Below are 22,738 nucleotides of genomic sequence, written 5' to 3'. Positions count from 1 at the left end.
TTCCGACAGGTCCGATCTGATTTTTGATCATTTATACCCGATCGAACTCTATAGAAGTGGTCTGAAAAATCAATCAGAAAAACGATCGAAATCAAATCGGACCTATCAGAAATGATCTATCGAGCCATCTATCTGCCGAAAAAAACTCATTTTGTATTCCCAGCATAATACTTTAGTCAGAGACCCTGAACAAGCGTGCAGATCAGATGTATGACAGGATTTGCCACATGCTTGTTTTAGGTGTGTAATTCAGACAATATGGATGCATGAAAGATCAGCAGGATGCCAGGCAACTAGTATTGTGTAAAAGGAAATAAGTATGGTATCCTCCATATAAGGAGGGTGACTGCATTTAGCGCAAAAATGAAAGCTTATACTATTTATGTTGGGAGAAAATAGCAATAGGCAATGGAGTAGGCAGGGGTATGCTAGATTTGGTTGTGTTAGGTTAGGTAAGGGTGGGTATGAAGTGGGGGAAAGGATAGTACAAGGTTGTGGTAGCAGTAATATTTGGTGGGCTATGCTTGTTTTGTGTTAAGATATATGAGGATTCATATGTCCTTATACAGCTTAGTCACTGGTCTAAAGTCATGTGACAATATCTGTATGTTAAAAAGGAAGTGTTAAATAAAGTTTACTCAGAGAAAAGAAAAAGAGTAAAAAAGAGAACATTGTGTGTTCCTGAGAGAAATCAAAGCATTGTGTCTGTGTGCAGTTTATCCTCTGCTGTAACTCACAAGGTAAGATTAGAAAGCAGCATCAGGCCGGCTATCCCAGCTCTTGAAGCACCACTATCGCGAAAAAAGCAGGCAGTTAAAATCTGACAAGAACCAACAGGTTTTGGGCCAGTCCATTTCTTCATGGGGGATTCTCAGGGTTTCCTGTGTTTTCAAATGCATTTCCTGAACAGCAGTTTAATGCCAGAATAGTAAAGGAGGCCACTAACGGTCCAATTTCTAGCGAAAAATCGTTAGAGCGATCAGGAATTCTGATCGGAAGTGGAATATTGTAATAAATCGTTCACTACACCATCAACGAACCAATCTTTACTTCCTATATATCACAACCAACAAGAAAATCCAAGTTTTTCGCTAGAAATTGGACTGTTAGTGGCCACCTTAAGATACCAGCCGGCCTCCCTACCCTCTTATACACTATTTTGTCAGTTAGACTTTGCAACTGCTGTTCAGGAAATGCTGTTGAAAACAAGGAAACCCCTTAGAATCCCCCATGAGGAGATGTACTATTCCAAAACCTGTCGGTTCTGTCAGATTTTAAATCCCTACTTTTTCGCAATAGTGGTCCTTTAAATCAAAATGGCAACAGTTTATGCTGGGTGGGCTGAAAAAGGTTCAGGAACAAGCAGGAGAAGTGCGGACACTCATAGAATAATTTCTGTACAAGAAATTATAGGATATGATAAAACCAATTGTTAAAAATAATAGATATACAAATGCAAAGTACGGTATAAATGAAAACATAGCCCACTCCAGCAGATTTGTGCGGTATCACCTGATATATCTCACCTCAGTGACAATAAAAAGACCACACAGGAAGCAGACGATGGACATAGCCAGCACCAGCAGCTCCCTCCGGTACCCCCTGCGCAAGACTGATGGGTAGAGGTCAATGATGGCCAGACACAGGGTCTCCACATAGATGAACTGCAGGGAAATACATTGTATATTCAGTTACCATTGGTCAAGACAAGAGATTTACTGATGGAGGCCAACTTGAGCCGAGTTCTGTTGCTGTACTTTGGAACATAACAACACACATGTAGAGGATCATCAAAGCCTTATACCTGAGCAGATGGGTAAGTACAAATCATAGGACCCAAAGCTAATCCCAGTGGCGTAATTAAGGAGCTGTGGGCCCCAATGCAAGTTTTACAATGGGGCCCCCCAAGCACTCTATACATAACATGGCAACTACAGTGTCAGAGATGCAAGAAGGGGATGGGGAACAGCTTGCTAATGATTACCCCTATTCAAAGTATCTATAGAAGTGATTATTATGAGCACAGGACCAATACAGAGCTACACGGAAACCGGAACTCGGAAATCGGATTTCTGCAGAAATACTGCATTACTGCAATCGGTAATTTTAGCCCAATCACAGAACTCTAAATCAGTGGAGCAATCAGAGAATGCAGAACAACTCGAAAGTATTTGGCCAATCAGAGAATGCAAAAAAATGTCAAAAAAAATAAAAACTACTCGGAAATCAGAAACCAATCGGAAATCGGATTTCTGTAGAAATACTGCATTACCACAACTGGGTAATTTTAGCCCAATCACAGAACTCTGAAGCAATGGACCAATCAGAGATGCAGAGTCAACTCAGAAGTATTTGGTCAGAGAATGCAAAAAATGACCAAAAAAAACCCACTAAATACAAACTCGGAAATTGGAAACCGATCGGAAATCCGTGAAATTATCGGAATTTCTGCAGAATCGGAAATCGACCTTTCTGACCATCCCTAGTCTCCATTGCCGCAGGGAGTCCCATGACACGCCGTCAGGACGTGCCAGAGTGTAATATACTCGCACATCCTGACAGCGTCTCACTTGATGCCCTGTGGCCATGGAAACCCGATGCAGGAAGCTGCGAGTAGGTGAGTGTTAACCCTCCGTTTTCTTCTGCTTGTGACTCTACAGGGATGGAGCAGAAGACTCTGGGCGGGCCGTCCTTGATGAATGACTGTTGGATTTGAGCAGTTTACCATTTTTGGCTCACTTTAAAGCACACCTGAGAGGTACTGTATATGGAGGCTGCCATATTTATTTCTTTTTAAATAATACCAGTTGCCTGGCTATCCTGCTGATCTTTCATGCAGCAGCGGTGTCTGAATCACACACCCGAAAGACACAAATCCTATCAGATGTTTGTCAGAAACATCTGATCTGCATGCTTGTTCAGGGTCTATGGCTAAAAGTATTAGAGGTAGAGGATCAGCAGGACAGCCAGGCAATTTGCAATGTTTAAAAGGAAATAAATATGTCAGCCTCCATATACCTCTCAAATCAGGTAGGACAGTGTAGTGATCACATAAGTGGTAAACTATTAAAAAAAAAGGGAGGGGAGGTACTGCCAATCTATGAAATCCTTCCCTCCATTATCGTTATTTTCTTTATAATAATAAGAATAATAATTGTTTATTGAACAGTTTGGGGTGAAATACAAAAGTATATAAAACATGCAGGGTGTATGTATACAGCACAAACATAATGGTTTTCATCAAGAACGGACAAACTTAAATGCTAATTATTCTCAGCAGAGATCTTGTGTGTGACAAAGTGAGATTTTTCTTTTCCCAAAGTATTTCCCACACTCCCCAAATAGATGAATATGGCTTCTTCCCAGTGTGAGATCGTTCATGTAGGACAAGGTTTGATTTATGCCCAAAACATTTCCCACTCTGCAGGTGGACATGGCTTCTTACCAGTATTGGATCCCTTAAAATGGCCACAGGCCTGTGTAAAAGCCAATGGGAAACCCGGATGGGAAATTCATGCTTTTGTTGTGGTTTCCCTTCCGTGCAGGGAAAGTGTCAGTGGTGAGAAGTGGGGGTTAGCGTGTGGCAGCTGGCGGGTGTATCATGTAGGGGGGGGAGGGGGGGTAGATATCCTGGTGTGGCTGCAGTGGGCAGGGTGCTGTAGATGCCCTGGTGTGTTGGGGGTGAGTGGTAGGTGCTGGGAGCTGTATCATGGAGGTTCGAGGCTTGGAAGCAAGCCCCGAAAAAGAATCTTTGGTCTAGACCAATGGTAATCATCCTCCTCAGAGAGTGTTCCTATTGTACTGTTAAAGGACCAATGGTGAGCCCTGGCACTGCCAGGTACACCCCAAGCTGGTACATAAAGCAATCTAGGCTGTGTTTGTGACTTACACCCTCTGTACACTCTAGTGTGGGTATACAAGTATAACTGATGCCATACCTGGCTGTCCACACACAGCAGAATCAGCATGATGAAGAAGAGGCAGGACCATAACTGTGACAAGGGCATCATAGTCACCGCCTTGGGGTAAACGATAAAAGCTAATCCAGGTCCTGGAGACAAAGGTACACAAGATGAGGCTTAGATCCCATCAACCAGTATAAATAAAAATACAGTCCAATAGGAGACCTAAAGTAAAAACTGAAAGATTTAAAATCCCTCACAATCCGCCACAAATGTAAAATGCCACAAGTGCCTAAAAAGGTTTCCTTTTTACAGTTTTGCTTAGAAAAGTGCTGAGCAGGAAGTACCTGTTTCTGTATTCAGACTAGACTGGGGTCTGGGGGGAAAGTGGAAATGGTTTATATAGATGCATTTTGGAAAAGCCTCTAATCAAACAGTCAACATACAAATCTGCTTGGGGTGGTTCTGTCTGAAGGCTGTGATCATGTGGCCTTCATTGAAGCCCATCTATGAAGTACTTCCTTACTCTCGGTGTTTGAGGGCTGGGCCTAGGCAGAGGCTCAGGAGGCACCAGCCTCTAGGCACACAGCCCTGAGGGCACATCCGTGCCCCCCTCAAGTGCTCTCCCTTGAGCCAGTGGGACTCATCTGGCTATCTAACCTGGGGAGAGGGACTAACTTATACAGTACTGTGGGAACATCTGGCTACCTATAGTGGGAGAAAGCTTGCTTAATACTGAGGGCACATCTGGGAATCAGGAAATTTGGGCGCCTGGATCTAATGGACTATTTGAGCGCCCCTTAGGCGCTAATGCAAATATCGGCTATTGAGCCCCAAAGAAAAAATTTCCAATTAACAGTGGGTGCGTAACTTGCAGTGGAGAAAGGGGATTTTAGGGTTAGGCCTCAGGAAAGGAGTTTGAGGGTTAGGCATCGGGGGCGGGTGGGGGGGGGGACTGGGAGGTGTTAGGATTAGACACCACCAGGGAGGGTCTTAGGGTTAGGCTCCACCAGGGGTGTCGTAGGGTTAGGCACCACCAGGGGTGTCATAGGTTAGGCACCATGGGGGAGAGAGGGGGGGGTCTCAGGGTTAGGCACCACCAGGGGTGTTCTTAAGGTTAGACATCGTAGGGGGGAGGGTTCTGTGTGAGAGTAGGGTTAAGTTTAGTTGTAGTAAAACATTGGTAATATGTACTAATGGTTTACTATTCTTATTACAAGTGTACATATGTTTTCATTCTCATTGTTATAGACAATATTTTGCAATTTTATTAGATGAAGAAACAATAAAAATAATGTGATAGACGAAATTACAACATTTCGGCTAGACTGGCGCCCTTATTTGATGTATGTGCACATCTGGCTACCTATACTGGGGAAGGGGGACATCTAATACACCATATCTGCTTAACTAAACTGGAGCACCACTCTAATGCTGACTACATATATTGTGGGGGGTTGGGGGGGCATACTTAATACTGAGGCCACATTTGTCACCTACACTGGGACAGGCACAATTTGGAAGGACTTTGTATCTGCCCTGAGGTCTGCACACTCATTGTGCTCAATGCTTGAAAAATGGTCATCTCTCTCTCTCTCTCTCTTTCTCCCTTCATACATAGATATTAGATACAATTTATATAAATTAAGCAAAGTTTTGAGAGAAAAAATGCATTTGTTAGTCAGATTACATTTATACATATTAGATAGTGGTACGTCACTAAAGTTGGCAAGTCTTTGTAATTATTACATAGGTAATAGAATTGCCAAATATCTAACTCTCGTGAAATACCACTATCATAATCTGTAATGCAGACCAACAAGAGTTTGTTGTTTAGTGTGGGAACGAGCCAGACCCTTTTGGGGGTTTTATTGTAGTTGTTGTTCCTACTGGGAGATTTTTTTTATTCATTTCCTGTCTTAATAGGATGAACGTTAAATCTCTCACACACAGGCATAGAGAGAGCAAGCAAAAAACCTAATCAGCAGTGAGGAAGAGTTAAGATTGATGTCCCTCATTTCCTAGAACCAAAGTGAAAAGTCTCAAAGATACAGTTAACAATAAAATTCTGATCTTATTGGTTATGAAGAGGATAGGAAAATGTGTGCACAGAGAACAGGAAGTAAGGGTTGGGCTGGTTTTACACTTAAAGGGAATGTCCGAGCACACAACCCCCCCCCCCACACACACACATCTACTTACCTGGGGCTTCCTGTAGCCCCGTGCAGCCGACATGCCCCAAGCCCGCAACTCCACTCTCTGCCACCGGCCCGGGGTCCCCACCGGTGCAGAGGCAGGCCTCGCGAGGACGTCCTCTACTGCGCCTGCACGAGCGTCGCTGTCAATCAAGTCCACGTTGTCCAGTTCAGGCGCAGTAGTTCTGCGACTGTGCAGTACACTCCGGACAATGTGGACTTGATTGACAGTAGCGCTCGTGCAGGCGCAGTAGAGGACGAACTCGCGAGTGGAGCTGCGCATGGAACATGTCGGCAGCAAGGGGCTAGAGGAAGCCCCGGATAAGTCAAATTTTTTTTGTGTGCTCAGACATTCCCTTTATAGCTTGTGGTGCAAGCACCGCACAAACCAGTCCTCATATGACCCTGCGCCACTGTGCGGTGATAGAGTCATATGCATAGCGCCGCCCCCCGGTCAGTGGTGCTCGGTTTGGATAGTGTGCAAGTCTCCATAGACTTGCATGGCCCTTACAACGGGGGATGCGGCAGGGAAGCAGAACGTGGAGCAATGCAGTTGGTAAAAAGGGCCTAAATGTTACTAGCACAAACACAGACCGCAAACCTGACAGAGGGTGTGAAAGCCATCTACACTGTATCCAAATCTACAATAAAAAGTTTAGGCTAGAGATAAATTTTTCCAGTTTGACCATGGAACTTACCAGATTCTGCAACCTCAGTGATGGGGATTCCTTGTTCCTGGGCCATGAACCCCAAAACTGAGAAAATAGCGAATCCCCCAAGAAAACTGGTGAAACTGTCCAAGATAGTCAGTGCAATGGAGTCCCTGCAGCCCACAAAATTTGTAGATAGAAGAAAAAAGATGGAAGTCAATGGTAGAATGTGCCCGGATACTGCTGGTAGAGTGTTGTGGCACTTTCTGTTAGCACCAAAGATGTGTAGAAGCCGGCAGCAATGACAAATGAATGCTCTTTTATTGATGTAAGTGTCATAAAGTGGATATATACAATGATGTGTAGGAGCTTATACTCACCCCTTACTTAAAGTGAACCTTATCCAAGGTGAAAAAAACTTTTTTGTAACTTGGAGGGGTTAGGTAAGTGTGTGTGTGTGTGTGTGTGTGTGGGGGGGGGGGGGGGGAGGGTTAGGTAAGAAAAGAGGGGGGCAGAGAAGAATGGGAAGAGGGGTAGCCATCAGGACAGCACCCCTCACCTGCCTCCTCCCCCGGATTCTCCTTATGTTTTCGGCTCTGGTATCCTTTAAAATGATTGTGTGAAAAAATTCGAAATTCGATTGAAATTGCCGTTTTTTTCTATTAAAATCAATTGGAAAGTTTGGAAAAATCAAGTCAGATTGTCAGAAATTGAATGATGTGTGTGGTGGGTTGTATGAAAGTCATTCAACCTAATAAACTGTAAGTTTACAGGGCCGGTTCTAGTAACAGTGGAGCCCTAGGGCAAAATTAGCCTGACCAAAAAGCATCATTAGGGGCCTTCTGTTGCAGCCAAATTTCCCTCCTGGGCCCCTGAGCCGGCTGCTGACCCTCCCCCCAATCACCTCCCAACATAAAGAGAGTCTGAAGCGAGAATAAATCTCGCTTCAGACCTCCTAAATAGCAGGGGCATTTGTGCCCCTGCTAAAACGCCGCTATCCCGCGGCTGCACGAGGGTCCCTGTCCCCCCAAATCCCCTCCGTAATGCGGGGGAGCGCTTCCGCATTGGGGCAGGGCTAACCGCCGCAGCCCTGCCCCACACGCGTCTGTCAGCGCGTATCTCCACCTCTCCCCCGCCCCTCTCAGTCTTCCTTCACTGAGAGGGGCGGGGGAGAGGCGGCGATGCGCCGCTGATAGACGCGACTGGAGGCAGGGCTGCAGCCGTTAGCCCTGCCTCCAGGAGCGACCAAATGCACGACCAAGTCGTGCTGGGGTGGGTTTGGGGGTGAAGGGACCCCCTTTGTGTGGCGCAATAGCGGCGGTTTAGCAGGGGCACCCTTGCCCCTGCTAACTTTGAGCTCTGAAGCGAGATTTATTCTCGCTTCAGAGTCTCTTTAACTGTGCTCACTGGGGCCCCTGCAGAGTCTTTAACAGTGTAGCATGTAACCTGCCCACCAGCACAGGTGAGGCGCTACTCTGCCAAAGACTCTGCAGAGGCCCCAGGGAGCAACAGTTAAGATGGGGGAGACATCTTGGGGGCCTGTACAGGCTCTGGAGCAATTGCCCCCTTTGCCTCTATGGTAGCGCCGACCCTGAGTTTACATTCAAGATCAAAGAAACTTTATGTGTCAAAGTGACACATTAAAGAACAAGTGATGCCCATGCTAACCTAGAAATAAAAAAAACACATATATAAGTACATAAATACTAGTTCTACTTACATAACAGATATATTGCACTGTCCACATTATGATTCCTGAGAATCTTATAAAGAAAAAACCGAGAATCCTATTGTAGACAGTTTACATCCAGTTTGGTTACCTTTGCATGAAGCTAATGCTGACATTATTTCCTCCCTCACTCTTTTTTCTCCTCTTGCTTATTGTGTATTCGTTACCCGCCCTCCTCCCAGAGTCTTCAGACACTCCCACCTAGGTCTATATTAGGAAGTGCACTATCTTATGTCATTAGAAGGATATGGAAATAAAGGGAAGAGGAGGAATATATTATAGATAAAAAGGACCCCCCAGCATGAAACTGTTTTGCAGCCGATGGCAATGGCAATTCAAGCGCTTGTGCTCCTAAGGTATGTGGTAACTCCAAATCCATGACAGCAGAAAGTTTTGAATGCAGGATTAGCATCTTTATCACTTAATGCACTCAGAACAGTTGCTGTTGAAATTAGATTTTTATGGTGACAATCCCGCTTAGAATGTATTTTTCTTCACAGCAATAAATGTAGTTTTGTTGATTAAAATGAATGACCTCCACTAGGCTATGTTCACAGTGGCCATTGGGTTGCGTTCCTTGTGACAGCAGGAACGTAATATGCAATGGATCAGGACAGCAGCGCTGCACGTTATGCCCACGTTGATTCAGAAACAGTGAAGCATACAGACAGTTAATAGTATGCTTCACTGCTACCATAATGCGTGTATTTACCGGTAATGCACATTACCATACCACAATGTACCCGCAGCACTGTGAATATCACATAGGTGGTGCATTGCAGTGCGGTAAGCCGCATTACAGAGTAGCTGTTACATAGCAAGGAAATGAGCAGCGCTACTTAAAAACAGACTAGTGCCTACCTGCAAAAGAGTGCAAGCCCCACTTGTGGGGTCGAATACACACCGAGCATACACATGACCTGTCTACCACTAGAGGAGGATGTTGGTTGCCATTAACAGCTTGCATGCAACCTATTAAGTACTCGTCCCTCCCACTGCGAAGAAGTCAATCCTCCATGGAAGGGGCCTAACACTAACTAAATCCTAACCTATGTATATGCATAGCCTGGGTGCGGCTAATCAAATAAAATCGAAAATTGAAAATTGCGCAAAAGGTGGATCAGCGCAACACCAGGCCGCCTCCGAATGGCCTCCATCAGAGATGCGCTGAGCCCCCCCAGGAACTACAAACGCAAGGTGCGTTTGTAGTTCCTGGGGGGGCTCAGCGCATCTCTGATGGAGGCCATTCGGAGGCGGCCTGGTGTTGCGCTGATCCACCTTTTGCGCAATTTTCAATAGAGTAGCTGTTACGCTGTAATGCAATGCACCACTGTGAGTGTATGTATTTTCATAAATCTGCTTCCGCACCATTTTCTTCCCTGCACACAGCCCAACTCACATACATCCTCCTCGTGGCAGAGAGGAGTAACCAATACCTGTAACAGTTGTAGTTATAGGGATTGTAGCTCCCAATGCCAACCGTGACCCCCAATGTGATGCCGTAGTCATAAAAGATCTGAGTGCCGGCCTCCAGCCACACCTGCAGAGAGAAGCAAAACTATAAGGTATAATGCCACTTGCACTAACCAGAGCCTTTTACAGGAATAACAAAGTAAAAAGGAAATTCCATTTTCCTTAACTACTTAAGTATGAGCAGTCTCTGGTCCAGGGTGGGGGTAGCTGTGATTCTGTGTCACACTGCACAGTCGATCACACCGCTTGCTCGTCACCTCAGCCCACCCGCTCTGCCGTCAGAGGCCTGCATCAGGTCGGGTACCCACAGGTTACCCGAAATGCGGGTCGGGTTCGGGTATCCATTTTGATTTGGATGGGGTTGTGGGTCGGGTAATGGGTCTGCGGGTGCAGGTCGGGTGCGGGTACCAAATTCACCAGAAAGCGGGTTGCGGGTCGGGGACAGGTAGCAGGGCTGCGGTTTGGGTGCTGGTCTGAAAAATTAGACCTGCACAGGGCATCAGGTCGGCTTCCTGTGGGTTACCCGAAATGCGGGTCAGGTTCGGGTACCCATTTTGATTTTAATCGGGTTGCGGGTCAGGTGCGGTAGCGGGTCTGCAGGTGTGGGTCGGATGCGGTTACCAGAATGCGGGTTGCGGGTCGGGTGCGGGTAGCGGGGTTGCAGCTACGGGTCGGATGCGGGTCTGTACAGGCCTCTAGTCTCTATGACGGCAGAGCTCTGTGAGCTGGTCAGGAGCCGATTTCATTGGCTCCTGACCTTGTGATCAATTTGAGCCAATAAGATTGGCGCACAGTAATGACAGGGTCAAGAACCAATGAAATTGTCTCCTGACTGGCTCACAAAGCTCTGACGTCATAGAGACGGCAGGGCGAGTGAGCTGCGGCTGGTTCAGAGGGGTGATATCGGCAATATCGGTGGGAATGCTGGCGGCAATGTTGAAATCGACATCCTGTCAGAAATAAGCGGCCACAAACAGGACGTAGATTTCACCTAGCAAGGGGGCGATTGGGGGGTACTGTAACCATGTCTGACTATCGACTAAAACCATCATAATCGGCCGCCTCAGCTGAGTTTAGTAATGCTCGTGTACATAATTTTTGAAAATGACAGTAAGGCCCTTTTCCACTGAAAATTGCAATCACATTTACAAATCCACTGAAATGCAAACATTAGGTTCCTAATTCATACCACACATTTTTCTGTGTAGAAACCTCATAGACCCACGGCTGTTCCATGTGCAATGCAATTTATTTGCGACCACTACTTTGTAAGAAATAGGGGACCCAGAGGGAAACACTATCTATACCACTTATCGAAGAGGTTTGCGAATGGAGACAGTAGTTGAAGCAAGTGCTGCGCTGCGCCCGAAGCCTAAGGGCCGAAGGCCACAGGCGAGAGTCCAGGTGTACAAAGGTGTACAAATTTAGAGTTCATTTAATGGATGGTGTTTCCCACTGAATGAGTCCCCTATTTCTTACAAATTAGTGCTCACAACCAAATTGCAGTGAGCAGGGAGTGGTCATGGGTCTATGAGGTTTCTCACTGGCTCCCCTCATCCAGTCTAGCTGTGGGAATCCCAACGGCCCCTTCAGAAGCCTACAGGTCTGCTTCCCTGGTAGTTACACCACTGAGCCAAAGTCCATGCAAGTAAGAGAAACATCTGCCACGACTTGGCTCCTAATCCATTACATTTCAGTTATAATAAGACAGCCACACCAAAGATCTATACTGATCAGTTGTCAGTCTGGTCACAAGATCACATGTTTATTCAAATGATTAGTGGGGAGCATGGTGGCGTAGTGGATAGCACTCTCCCTTTACAGTGCTAGGTCCCCGGCTCAAATCGCAGACAGGGCACCATCATGTATGGAGTTTGTATGTTCTCCCTTGTGTCTGTGTGGGATTTCTCCGGCCATTCTGTTTCCTCCCACAGCCCAAAAACATACAGATAAGTTAATTGACTTCTCCTAAATTGTCCCTAGACTATGATGGACATACTGTATGACTTTGGTAATGATTAGATTGTGAGCCTCTCTGAGGGACAGTAACACCTAGAACCCACTAGCAGTAGGTTACTAAGCCATTTCTAAGCGCTTGTGATTTGAAAAGCTCTTGCTAATGTAATGCTATGGGTGTGATCCCACTACCGTGATGTGATTTTATAAAAATCCCCCATAACATTGCATAAGCAATAGTTTTTTAAATCACTAGCGCTTAGAAAAGGCTGGTAGTGGGCGTGAGCCCTTAGTGACAAGACAATATACTCTGTACAGCGCTATTCAAGGTGTCGGCACTATATACTGTAAATACTTAATAATAATAATAATAATAAATTGATGCTGCAATGAGGCCATTCTAAACTGTAGTAAGGCCCAGAATAGCGTTAAATGTTCACAGGGCTCCAGCCATGATCATAAATCTTGTAACCTATCAGTGCTGCTCATATTGCAAATGTTGTACTTACAGCATGCAATGAATGTGGCCCTTACCGGTGTAACTGACCATTAATCCAGTGGCCATGTGTTATACAGCAAAGGACAGCTTGCCACCTGCAATGCTGATCCCATCCTTTACATTGACTAGAGTAGCGCAGTGCAAATGAATGCATGCAGCCGTGCGTGACACTGCAGAGCATCGTGTTAGTGTAGACCTCAGACAAGGCTTTTCATGCAACGTCTGATGTTCCTGTGTATTGGACACATGAGCAGACTGTACTGCATTCCACGTAGCATACTGTAGTTAAAATGAGCTGTAAATGATTCCTCCACTCCCCTCCACCCAAGACTGTCATATGCTGCTAGGTCAAGCTTAAAGGGGTTCTGTGGTTCTTTTTAAAAACAAAAACTGATACTTACCTGGGGCTTCTACCAGCCTCTGCAGCTGTCCTGTCCCACGCCATCCTCTATGATTCTCCATTCCCCCCGCCAGTCTCCTCCAATTATTCGTCTAACTAGACAAATACAACTGCGTCTGCGTGGCCGTGCGTGTCCTAGCTCCTGCTCGCGTCTCCGGGAGCTTCCTGCGCAGGCGCACTACAAAGTTTTCTCGCACTGCACAGGAAGCTCCAGGAGATGCAAGCGGGATCTAGGACACGTGCGTCCGCGCAGACGCAGTTGCATTTGTCTAGTTAGACAATAATTGGACGGTGACCGGCGCGGCGGTGGGGAATGGACGATCGTAGAGAATGATTTCCTCTTCAAAGGAAACTTGAGATCAGTAATAAGAAAGATTTTATACTTACCCGGGGCTTCCCCCAGCCCATCAGCACCGCTGGGTCTCTCACCGTCCTTCCGGGTTGCTCCATTCGCCCGCAATCAGCCCTGTTAACTGGCTGGGTAGTCGGGCTCTTCCGCGTATGTGCGACTGTCTGTGAATGCGCAGAAGAGCCCTATTGACGCAACTGAGCCAGTTAACGAGGCTGATTGCGGGTGAATGGAGCCACCCGGGAGGACAGCAGTGGTGCACATGGGGCTGGGGGAAGCCACGAGTAAGTATAAAATCTTTCTAATTAGTGATCTCAGGTACACTTTAGCATTAAAAAGATATGAAGGCTGACATGTTTATATCCTTTTATATAATACCAGTTGCCTGGCATCCCTACTGATCGATTTGGTTGCCTGAACCTCACACCTGAAACAAGCATGCAGGTAATCTATGCACTATGCTTGTTCAGGGTGTATACAGTACTATCCATAATTATTCATACCCCTGGCAAATTTTGACTTAAACTTACTTTTATTCCACCAGCAAGTAATTTTTTGACGGGAAATGACATAGGTGTCTCCCAAAAGATAATAAGACGATGTGCAAGAGGCATTGTTGAGGAAAAAAAAAACATTTATCAGCTTTTATTTACCTTTGAGCAAAAAGTGTCCAGTTCAAAATTATTCATACCCTTCACAAACTGTCACAGTCTGTGGGAAAATCCAATGTTATGTACCATTCCACATAGTCCAAGCTGTTCTAAAGCATCCTAATTACCCTGATTAGTTGGGAACAGCTGTTTTAATCAACTCAACAGGTGAAAAACAGCAGCTCTCTGCAGTTGGTTTGTGGACAGTCATGGCTAAGACAAAGGAGCTCAGTGAGGACCTGCGGCTGCGCATTGTAACTGTTCACGAGTCAGAAAAGGGCTACAAGGCCATTTATAAATGTTTTCAAGTTTCAGTGGCTACAGTGCAAAGTATTATTAAATAATTAAATTATTAAAATACAAGATGTTATTAAAATACAAGATGTTCCGCACTGTGGGAAATCTCAGAGGTCGTGGTTGGAAGCCAAAACTGACACCTGTGCTGGCCAGGAGGACAGTGAGAGAGATGAAAAAGAATCCAAGGGTCACCACCAAGACCATCCTGGTGAATCTGGGCTCTGCTGGTGGCAATGTCTCGAGACAGACAATCCAATGGACACTGCACACTGCTGGGTTCAATGGATGCAGGCCAAGGAGGACGCCACTTCTCCAGATAAGGCACACAAAAGCTCGCTTGGCCTTTGCACATGCTCATCTGGACAAAGAAGGAGACTTCTGGTCTTACGTGTTATGGTCAGATGAAACAAAAATTGTTTGATCACAATGATATTTCTTCATTTGGCGTAAAAAAGTAGAAGCCTTCAACCCTAAGAACACCATCCCCACTGTCAAACATGGTGGTGGGAACCTAATGCTTTGGGAGTGTTTTGCAGCCAATGGACCAGGGAACCTAATCACAGTAAACAGCACCATGAAAAAAAGCAATACATGAGGATTCTCGACAACAACATCAGGCAGTCTGCAGAGAAACTTGGCCTTGGGCACCAGTGGACATTTCAGCATAACAATGGCCCAAAACACACAGCAAAAGTGGTGAAGAAATGGTTAGCAGACAACAATATTAATGTTTTAGAGTGGCCTAGCCAGAGTCCTGACTTGAATCCAATTGAGAATCTGTGGAGGGAGCTAAAGATCAGGGTGATGGCAAGAACAACCTGAAAGATTTGAAGCTCATTGCTAAAGAAGAATGGACAAAAATACCTGTGGAGACATGCAAAAAGCTGGTGTGCAATTATAGGACGCGTTTGATTGCTGTAATAGCCAATAAAGGGTTTTCTATTGATTATTGAGAAGGGTATGAATAATTTTGGACTGGACACTTTTTGCTCAAATATAAATAAAAGCTGAGAATTTTTTTTCCACAATAATGCCTCTTTTACTTCATCCTATTATATTTTGGGAGAAACCTATGTCATTTCCCATAAAAAAATTACTTGCTGGCTGAATAATAGTAACTTTAAGTCAAAATTTGCCAGGGATATGAATAAATAATTATAGGCAGCACTGTAGCTACAAGTATTAGAGGCATAGTATCAGCAAGAGAGCCATCCATTTTGTATTGTTTAAAAGAAAATAAAATGGCAGCCTCCATATCCCCCCCCCCCCCCTCTTCAGGTGCCCTTTACAAAGATTTATTACAGCTCACCTGTGGGTCCTTAAGCCGGGACAAATCTGGTTGTAAGTAGAACATTATTCCATCATAGGCACCAGGGAGTGTGACCCCGCGGACCAGCAGGATAATCAGCATGACGTAGGGGAAGGTGGCGGTGAAGTACACAACCTGTAGGACACATCAAAGATGATGGAGAAATATGTCTTTTCCAAAGATCTGTTTCACAAGAATATCAGCCTGTTATTCTACAGTAGTAATATCCTCTCTATACACTTCATGTTTTAAGAGACTCTTACATAAGTGGCATTAAGAATTTGGTGGTCTCCCCCCCTAAAATTCCCCTTATACTTCCTGCTCTTTGTAATATGTGACATCTACAGGGACAATTCCAAGTGCAAACATATCTGGGAAAAAGACACACTCCCAAAGCCTTCTAGCCACACCTCTCTATCACAGCTCTAGTGAGGGGTACCTTAAAAAATTGCCCCTCAAAAAAATGGCGCTGGGTGATGCCGATAATGGCGCCTTGCTACTAAGGTTATTTAACATTTCAGAAATGTCCTAAATCGTTCAATAACCTTAGTAAGAATATGTCATTACTGGCATAAGTGATACATTACCTGGTCCACCATGTATCAGGCAACATAATTTATCCTTCTTGCTGCTAACTGCGGCTTGTACTATTGTCGCCTTTGGCGGCACCATTTTTATAGGCGCTCGTCCTGCGCCATTTTTATCTGCTTCCCCCAGTGAGGCCCACAAGAAATCAACATTTCTTGCATCACATATTCAGCAGTGATGCATTGTGGGACACCTCAAAGCTCACTCTAACCTGAATACTCACAAATGCCTTCTGTGTTAAGAAGGCAAACTTCTGGTTTGCATTGCATTTTAGCAAGGAGTCTTTTTGATCTCTTTCAGAACCTTGCACACTCCTAGGAGTTCTGGATCACCATGAGCTTGCTGTGTAATCTGTAATTCTGGGTGCTTCAAGTCCTACTCCATAGAGCCACATTAATCCATGCCATGCACTGATGAGGAGCAACCAATCCAAAACAGTCTGTAGGCATGTTGGATTATTGTGGTTCTGTACAACTAACAAGCTGACACATTATTGCATTCCAGTGGTTCTGGGGGTGTGTTTAGCTATCAGGGACAATAGTGAGATGAATAGTATAATCAGCAGTGCTGCACTGTGGGACACTTCTATGATCACTCCAACCTGAATAATTGCACATAACATCTGTTTTAAGATGGCAAACTTCTGTTTTGCAAAGATTTCATAAATAAGGATGGTCAGTGAGATGCTAATCAGATCAGATGTGCCCACAAGATTTAGGTAGCCTCCCTTCCCAATTGCAGAGTAGAGTGGAGCGGAAGGCGCAGGTGCAACTCACCTGTCAGCGCTGGCGGGAACTTCAGCATGTCTTCTCCATGTCGCACAGTCACTGCCTCTGCTTTCTGGCTCATCTAGCAGTGCAGTAATGAGAGGGGCCACTAGAGGGCATCATAGAGAGGAGACAGGTGAGCTGTACTTTTGCTTTCTTTTGTGCACCACTCTGCATATGGCTGGATGGAGTGTGTGTGTGTGTGTGTGGGGGGGGGGGGGGGGAGTAGCTATGACAAGCAATTGCAGCCTTGCTGCAATTTTAGCTGGGGGCAGTCCCCTATCCAGGGAAAAAAACCTGGCAAAATATCTGGTGTGCAGATTTCTCAATGCCCATAAGTCATATCAATAAATGCATTGCATATTTGCATTCAGTAAGGTGTTACGAATACATATGAAACATGAGTATTAAAGAGACACTGAAGCGAAAAAAAAATGATGATATTATGATTTGTATGTGTAGCACAGCTAAGTAATAAAACATTAAGATCAGATACATCAGTGTAATTGTTTCCAGTACAGAAGGAGTTGAGAAACTCCAGTTGTTATCCCTATGCAAAAAAGCCATTCATCTCTACGACTTTCAAAGTCGTGGAGAGGGCTGTCTTCTGACTTTTATTATCTCAACTGTAAGTGAACAGTTTTCTTTTTATCTGCCAGAGGAGAGGTCATTAGTTCACAACAAGCAAACTGCAGCGAGTCCCTGTGGAATAGGCCTAGTCAGGTCTATGTTGCCGGTGCGCAATCCCTCTGTGGGTCACCACTCCACACACGGTTCAATGTAGTAAATACGAAGGAGGCACTCAATTGGCTTCAAACTTGCGTTTTATCAAATCCCAGTAATACACGACATGTTTCGGGGCATATCCCCTTCATCAGGTGTACATACATTGAATGGCACACAGTGAATAAATACATACTTCTAACCACCACACCCTAAATTGGACCACCTCCATCTTGTCAGCTGACAAGTCAGCTGATCACTGACATCACACAGTCCAAAGTCTTGTTAACCCCTTAGGGCACTGATCAGAGGCATTACTATATCCGTCTACCTCATTAGTTCACAGACTGCTCTGAAAGAATCATTTTGAATGCTGAGTGTTGTGTAATCTGCACATATTATAGAATGATGCAATGTTAGAGAAAACACTATATACCTGAAAATAAAAATATGAGAATATTTTCTTTGCTGCTAATCTTCTAGTAATTATTCATAGTACACAACCAATTCATTATATCATATTTTTTTTTCGCTTCAGTGTCTCTTTAAACTGTCAAGTATTACTGAGAGCTTTTATTGCTCAGCCGCTGTATTTCTCTCAGTGTGTGTGTCAAACAGACCTTACTAATTCCTGATAACATGATTCTGTTACCATTTTCCGAGTGGCAAAAAAAGTATGAAATATAAAACATATGCATTTTCTGGGTAACTGGAAGTTTGCTTTCCATTGTAAAAACAGCTGCGTGGAGAGAAGCAGATAAGGATCAGAGTGTTTCAGAAGCTTAGAGGTGTGCATCCCACAGCCCCTGGGTCTAGAGAAGTGTGAAGATTGGTTTTGATGTATGGAGTTCTGCAGACAGTATTCTTTGGATGAGGCCCAGTTTACAATTTTTGTCAGAGCCAATTCTGGATGGATAGCTTGCTGGTCAGCAGGGTGCTTGGACAACCGTTGATTGAAGTCAGTTCAAAAGGCTTTGGATGCAGTTGCTACGCTAATTAACTCTTGTGTTCAGCCTGGGATAGCTGGAAGGTTAGCCCTTTGCCAGCTCTAGCTGCTGTAACACTGTAAATGGTATGATGTATTTGGTATGAAAAATATTGAATGCGTCACATCTCCCCCCCTTCAAAGATTGGGGAAGAAATGGTCAAGCAAGACCGTGATTGAAGCAATCCCCAGTTGCCAGTTAAAGGGAACCTTAACTGAGAGATATATGGATATTTCCTTTTTAACAATACCAGTTGCCTGGCACCCTGCTAATCTCTTTGGCTGCAGGAGTGGCTGGATTACACACCTGAAACAAGCATGCAGCTAATCCAGTCTGACTTCAGTCAGAGCACCTGATCTGCATGCTTGTTAAGGGGCTGTGGCTAAAAGTATTAGAGACACAGGATCAGCAGGAGAGTCAGGCAACTGGTATTATTTTAGAAGGAAAAATCCATATCCTTCTCAGTTTAGGTTCCCTTTAAAGTGGGAAAGTCAGTCGGCATTCTGATGGTGACTTCTCGGGTTAGGTTGGATTGTTAAGCTCCAAATGAGATGTTTTCCATTGGTTCCAGCAGTACCTTTTAGCCAGTTGAGGGGGTTGAGGTCTGGTGACCATGAAGGATTGTCCATATACTGTAGGTACGAATGTAAGTTCTGTAGGACACACACAATCGCTAGACATTTTTTCTTTGTCGTGGAGTATGCGGCCTCCCTCTCCAATATGAGGATATCTACAATTTGCATTATGTTTGCATGCAAGCCAGAATTAGCTGTCCTTACAATCTGTCATGAGCACAAGACATACAGTATTTGCATTGTTGAAACAATACTGGCCCTCGTTAGCATTAGATGATAGAAAAGATGGAGGACTGCACAATGCTGTATCAATGCAAAAAAAAATAATTGCAAAGTGCAATGCTTATATGAGTCCGTTCATTCAGTCCCTAATTTTTGATGTACTGTATTAAGATTGGTGGCCCTGGGTCCTGCACTGCCTTAGTGGGAGAGTCCCTGGAACGTACTGTTTTGCTGATCATTTGGCGATAATTTACAGACTGCAGCACAATGTACTTCCTCTTTAAAAAAGGTAAATGCAGCTATGAGTGAGTGTTACTCACACTGAAGTAATGGCCAAGAGCTGCCTCAAATTAAACAAACGTTTGGGAGTTTTTAGAAATTACAAACATAATTTCCCAATTGCACCAATAGGTTAGCCATTATTTTTTTCATAAAAAATTCTTCTTTAATAAAAAAGGGGGGTTAATAAAACTACTTTCACTTCTCCCTAGAGCCTCAAAACATAATTATGCAGCAGAGATTTCAATTCTCATTGATCTAGCTAGCATAGTATGATTCATTTTATAAGCTTGAAGCTTTTATTTAGCATAGATAATTTGGATGGGGCTTATTGGCCTGCTATATTATGCCAGGTATATGTAACTTTCAATTGATCTAGAACATCTTATTATTCTATAAGTTAACATGTATATTCACACAGTTAGTGTCTTAAAGAGGAACTCTAGTGAAAATAATGTAATAAAAAGTGCTTAATTTTTACAATAATTATGTATAAATGATTAGTCAGTGTTTGTCCATTGAAAAATATTTCCTCTCCCTGATATACATTCTGATATTTATCACATGGTGACATTTTTACTGCTGGCAGGTGATGTCAGTGGAAAGAGATGCTGCTTGCTTTTTTGGCAGTTGGAAACAGCTGTAAACAGCTATTACCCACAATGCAGCGAGGTTCACAGACAGGAATCTGTCAGGACCATGGTCCTGACATCACACTGTTGGAGGGGTTTCACCACAAAATCCGCCATACAGAGCCCCCTGATGATCTGTTTGAGAAAAGGAATACATTTCTCATGTGAAAGGGGGTATCAGCTACTGATTGGGATGAAGTTCAGCTCTTGGTTACGGTTTCTCTTTAACCACTTCCCAACCGCCTAACGCACAGAGGCGGCCGGGAAGTGGAGCCCTTAAGGACCGGCTCACCCACAGAGGCGGCGGTCCATTTAAGGGCATGGGTGGAGCGATCGCGTCATCCGTGACGTGATCCTCCGCCGGCGCCTGTCACCGCTCGCCCGCCGCAACATCCCGCCGGCAATACGGAAGCGCCGGCGGGATGTTAACCCCGCGATCGCCGCATACAAAGTGTATAATACACTTTGTAATGTTTACAAAGTGTATTATACAGGCTGCCTCCTGCCCTGGTGGTCCCAGTGTCCGAGGGACCACCAGGGCAGGCTGCAGCCACCCTAGTCTGCACCCAAGCACACTGATTTCTCCCCCCCCTGCCCCAGATCACCCACAGCACCCCTCAGACCCCCCCCTGCCCACCCCCCAGACCCCTGTTTGCACCCAATCACCCCCCTAATCACCCATCAATCACTCCCTGTCACTATCTGTCAACGCTATTTTTTTTTATCTCCCCCCTGCCCACTGCCCCCTCCTGATCACCCCCCCACCCCTCAGATTCTCCCCAGACCCGCCCCCCCCAGACCCCCCCCCCCCTGTGTACTGTATGCATCTATCCCCTCTGATCACCTGTCAATCACCTGTCAATCACCTGTCAATCACCCATCAATCACCCCCTGTCACTGCCACCCATCAATCAGCCCCTAACCTGCCCCTTGCGGGCAATCTGATCACCCACCCACACCAATAGATCTCCCGCAGATCCGACATCAGATCACTACCCAAACGCAGTGTTTACATCTATTCTCTCCTCTAAACACCCACTAATTACCCATCAATCACCTATCAATCACCCCCTATCACCACCTGTCACTGTTACCCATCAGATCAGACCCTAATCTGCCCCTTGCGGGCACCCAATCACCCGCCTACACGCTCAGATTGCCCTCAGACCCCCGCTTATCAATTCGCCAGTGCAGTATTTACATCTGTTCTTCCCTGTAATAACCCACTGATCACCTGTCAATCACCTGTCAATCACCCATCAATCACCCCCTGTCACTGCCACCCATCAATCACCCCCTGTCACTGCCACCCATCAATCAGCCCCTAACCTGCCCCTTGCGGGCAATCTGATCACCCACCCACACCAATAGATCGCCGGCAGATCCGACATCAGATCACCACCCAAACGCAGTGTTTACATCTATTCTCTCCTCTAAACACCCACTAATTACCCATCAATCACCCCCTATCACCACCTGTCACTGTTACCCATCAGATCAGACCCTAATCTGCCCCTTGCGGGCACCCAATCACCCGCCTACACGCTCAGATTGCCCTCAGACCCCCCCTTATCAATTTGCCAGGGCATAATTTACATCTGTCCTTCCCTGTAATAACCCACTGATCACCTGTCAATCACCCATCAATCACCCCCTGTCACTGCCACCCATCAATCACCCCCTGTCACTGCCACTGCCACTCATCAATCAGCCCCTAACCTGCCCCTTGCGGGCAATCTGATCACCCACCCGCACCAATAGTTCGCCCGCAGATCCGACGTCAGATCACCTCCCAAGGGCAGTGTTTATATCTGTTCTCTACCCTAAACACCCACTAATTACCCATCAATCACCCCCTGTCACTGCTACCTATCAGATTAGACCCCTATCTGCCCCTAGGGCACTCAATCACCCGCCCACACCCTCAGAATGCCCTCAGGCCCCAGCCCTGATCACCTCGCCAGTGCATTGCTTGCATCTATTCCCCCCTCTAAACACACCTTGAGACACCCATCAATCACCTCCTGTCACCCCCTAGCACACCTACCCATCAGATCAGGCCCTAATTTGCCCCGTGTGGGCTCCTGATCACGCGGCCAAACCCTCAGATCCCCCTCAGACCCCCTTCCGATCACTTCCCCAGTGCATTGATTGCATCTATTTTCCCCTCTAACCACCCCCTGAGACACCCATCAATCACCTCCTGTCACCCCCCTAGCACTCCTATCCATCAGATCAGGCCCAATACAACCTGTCATCTAAAAGGCCACCCTGCATATGACCGGTTCCACAAAATTCGCCCCCTCATAGACCACCTGTCATCAAAATTTGCAGATGCTTATACCCCTGAACAGTCATTTTGAGACATTTGGTTTCCAGACTACTCACGGTTTTGGGCCCGGAAAATGCCAGGGCGGTATAGGAACCCCAGAAACGGACCCCATTTTAGAAAAAAGACACCCCAATGTATTCTGTTAGGTGTATGACGAGTTCATAGAAGATTTTATTTTTTGTCAAAAGTTAGCGGAAATTGATTTTTGTTTTTTTTTCACAAAGT

The 22,738-nt window shown here is 45.4% G+C and overlaps 1 protein-coding gene across 1 annotated transcript in view; it reads right to left on the bottom strand.

Moving 5' to 3' along the window:
* Positions 1 to 22,738, bottom strand: part of LOC137564183 (sodium- and chloride-dependent betaine transporter-like) — an 80,560-nt gene that overhangs the window by 21,721 nt on the left and 36,101 nt on the right. Inside the window, exons 7-11 of the mRNA XM_068277666.1 lie at positions 15,410 to 15,544; positions 9,913 to 10,016; positions 6,796 to 6,920; positions 3,939 to 4,051; positions 1,527 to 1,664 (exon numbers count right to left, since the gene is read on the bottom strand). Coding sequence (XP_068133767.1) covers positions 1,527 to 1,664; positions 3,939 to 4,051; positions 6,796 to 6,920; positions 9,913 to 10,016; positions 15,410 to 15,544 — 615 coding nt within the window. The remainder of the gene's footprint in view (positions 1 to 1,526; positions 1,665 to 3,938; positions 4,052 to 6,795; positions 6,921 to 9,912; positions 10,017 to 15,409; positions 15,545 to 22,738) is intronic.

Source organism: Hyperolius riggenbachi, chromosome 3 (genome assembly GCF_040937935.1).
Source record: "Hyperolius riggenbachi isolate aHypRig1 chromosome 3, aHypRig1.pri, whole genome shotgun sequence".
NCBI lineage: Eukaryota > Metazoa > Chordata > Amphibia > Anura > Hyperoliidae > Hyperolius > Hyperolius riggenbachi.
The sequence above is the reverse complement of the archived record's forward strand: the minus strand, read 5'-3'. Positions and strand labels throughout refer to the sequence as shown.